Source organism: Diadema antillarum, unplaced genomic scaffold (assembly GCF_040938485.1).
Source record: "Diadema antillarum isolate AM-2024a unplaced genomic scaffold, OU_Dant_1.0 scf00000067, whole genome shotgun sequence".
Classification (NCBI taxonomy): Eukaryota; Metazoa; Echinodermata; class Echinoidea; order Diadematoida; family Diadematidae; genus Diadema; species Diadema antillarum.
The window spans coordinates 1504914-1508277 of record NW_027270956.1 but is presented as its reverse complement, the minus strand read 5'-3'; the positions used below and the strand labels follow the sequence as shown (position 1 = coordinate 1508277).

Below are 3364 nucleotides of genomic sequence, written 5' to 3'. Positions count from 1 at the left end.
CCATATATCTACAAACAAGATGAAAAGCTGATGCATGGAAAATAGGCCTACACGATTGACAATAGCTCTTTATTTCTTTCCTTCTCTCCGTGCTCCTTCTGTTGTTTAGAAGGAATAGCTTTCTAGCAAAGATTACGTTTGGCTTTCTTCCAACGCAGTTCAATTACGCTTTGTTTTTTTTCTGTAGCTCTTGACAACACCACAGCTATACATAGCTTTTCTGCCCTCTTTTGAAATACATGTATAGCGTTACAAAAGAACGAAAGCGAAAGAAACAAACATGGGATGTGTTTTATTGCTCTAAAGCATGCATTAACCCAGACTCCTTTCAAAGACAAACAAAATAATGATTGCATGCAGCACTAGAAATTCAGAGTAAACCATTTCGCGCTGTAAGCCACAATGGCTGGAGGTACTGTTGTCATAGTTCTGACAGTGCTGGCGAGTTTGTCATCTATTGCTAGCCACGGGGAAAATGTTTTTCTCACATGCCCCATCTCTGGATCGGGGCATTCACTACGGGCAGACTGCTCTCACCGCAACCTCTCCGCTGTCCCTCAGGATCTTCCGAACAACCTCATCAAGCTTGACTTATCATACAACGAAATTGTCAACATCACAAATGCTTCGTTCGTTGCATATCAGAAGATCCAAATCCTGCTCTTGCTGTGGAATGCTCTGAATCGGATCGAAGGGAAATCGTTCGAGTTGCTCCGAGACCTGAGAGAGCTTGATATGAGTTCCAACAGCATCTGTCGACTTCCAGACGCTCTGTTTCATAAGAACCTCCTTCTCTCACTCCTTGATCTGTCCCACAACAGACTGACCGAGATCCCAAATAATGCTCTTGGATCCATTAGAGCCCTTAGGGACATCCTCCTTGGATACAACCTGATCACAAACATCAGTTTCGCTCAGTTCTCGTCTTGTCGACACCTACGTAGGATTGATCTTACCGACAACAAGATCACCCATCTTCACCAAGACAGTTTTGTTCCTCTTGAAAATTGCTCCATCTTCAACCTCATACTTGCCTTCAACAATATCTCGGAACTTCCCAAGGAACTCTTTTCCTATTTCCATCATCTCAAGTATCTCGACATTAACAACACAAACCTCCTTACATTCGACATGAGGGCCTTCATGGGAAATTATAACATCACTCACATATGGATCAACAGTGCAAACATTAATACTATTATCCCCCTCAGACAATGCGACCAAGGGCTAGACTTTCCACATTTGACAAAAATTAGTCTGAGGCTAAACAAACTTTCTCAAATTCAGAGCAACGCATTCAGGGGGTTTAAGAATGTACGTAGCTTGGACCTCCAGGACAACAAATTAAAGTCTATCACTAATGTCTCATTCTGTGGATTGGATTCCCTCACCGACTTGAATTTGGCGGGGAACAAACTTTCACAGTTGCCCCGTCAGGCGTTTGCTTGTACCAAGAATCTCATATATCTTAGACTGTCCAACAATGACATTACGGTCCTGCATCCCCTCATATTGCGTGGTGTTTCCGGTCTACAAGTGCTGGATCTTTACCTAAATAGCATAAATGAGTTTGAAGGACCTTGGGATCTGAGATTCCTAAAGACACTGAACATGCAAAGAAACAAGCTACAAAAACTGAAAGAAATCACATTCTCAGGAATGCCTAGTTTACGGAGAGTTAACTTGAGCGATAACATGATCACGAACGTTGCTGAAGACACATTTACTGAGCTCATTTCTCTGGAATCTATTGATCTGTCTCTACAATCTTTCCTCGAGCTAAATTGTGCTTTTGCACCATTGAGGCACCTCCAGATCATAAGCCTGAGAAATACACCAATTTACTTTCCCTCACTGAATCAATTTACAAATGCGAGTTCTCTGAAAACCCTCCTCATGTCCAAGGCAAAGTTGAGTATCGAGGACCTTGCAAGTGATCATCAAAATTTGTCTGTTTTCGTTGGGTTGGAATCACTAACATTCCTCAATCTTTGGGGAAATAATTTGGTCAATTTGCACAAGTTCCCTTGGGTTTTCCAACCCTTACGTAAACTTCAAGTAATCAACCTAAGCGATAATCGAATCACCGTTCTGACACCAGGGATATTCTCTCACTTATCATCACTAAGAGAACTACTGCTATATTCAAACGAGATCCAATATATCTACCCACGCGCTTTTGACGGACTGGGTACCTTACAGATATTGCTTCTGCAGGTTAATATGTTATCTCTGTTCGACAAAAATCTACTCACGGACACGCCTAATCTAACAAAACTGTACCTTCACACAAATCATCTCACTACAATTTCTGCAAACACATATATGCCAGAGACACTTGAACGCCTTGATATCTCTCACAATCCTTTAACTTGTGACTGCAGCTTGGCGTGGTTCCGGAACTGGCTCCACTCCACCAACGTTAATGCTACCCCAGTTAACGAAACCCTGTGTTCGCAGACTTCCTTCAAACAACTAGTGAACCTACCACTTGAAGCATTCCATCCAGGTGACTTTTGTGGAATCAATGCACCACTCACGTGCGGACTCATATTTGGTGGTGCCATAATTACCTTGATGGGGGTTTTGGTTTACAGGAAACGCTGGTGGCTGAACTACAAGTTCTTCCTGCTGAAGCTTTTTCTCTTGGGTTACAAGCAACACGAGGGTGAAGACCTGGAGGCAGATGACTATGAGTATCAGCTCAACATCATGTGCCAGGATGATGATGATGACTGGGTTCATGGTGTCCTCAGACCTGCACTGGAAGAGAGGATGCCCCATCTCAAACGGGTTGCCTATGGCGACGAAGCTCTCAGGGTTTCGATGTACTACATCAACGCTGTCCACCACATCATCGAGAACAGCTACAAGACTGTCCTGCTGCTTAGCAACCACTGTGCCGGTGACGCCTGGTTCATCACCAAGGTCAGAGTGGCTCTGGAGCATGTGAATGAAACAGGACTTGACAAAGTCATCCTGGTATTTTTGGAGGACATACCAGATGAGCGGCTGCCATATCTGGTAAGACTCTTTTTGAGCAGAGACAGGCCTAACCTGCTCTGGACTGAGGACCATGATGGCCAAGACTTGTTCTGGGCCTATTTTGAGAAGTGCATGCGGACAAATTCACAGATCAATCACGTCCTTCCGATTTAGGTGGAATCAAAATATGCCTAATCTTTTGCTCCCGAAAATTTTCAGTTGTAATTTTCTTTGAACGCAGAATCCCTTTACTGCATGAAAACGTTATACACTTTGATATTGCAGTCAATCCAATAATACTGATAAAACTACAAGAACCAGCGCTAAGAGAAGATTCACGGCGTAATGTCAATACCATTTCTGATAAAGACTGATACCT

General features: G+C 43.2%; 1 protein-coding gene across 1 annotated transcript; it reads left to right on the top strand.

Annotated features, from left to right (window-relative positions):
- The first annotated feature begins 402 nt into the window (after positions 1–402).
- Positions 403–3159, top strand: LOC139716608 (uncharacterized). Its single transcript, XM_071628135.1, has one exon. It carries the CDS (start codon positions 403–405, stop codon positions 3157–3159), a length of 2757 nt encoding a protein of 918 aa, XP_071484236.1.
- Positions 3160–3364: the final 205 nt, after the last annotated feature.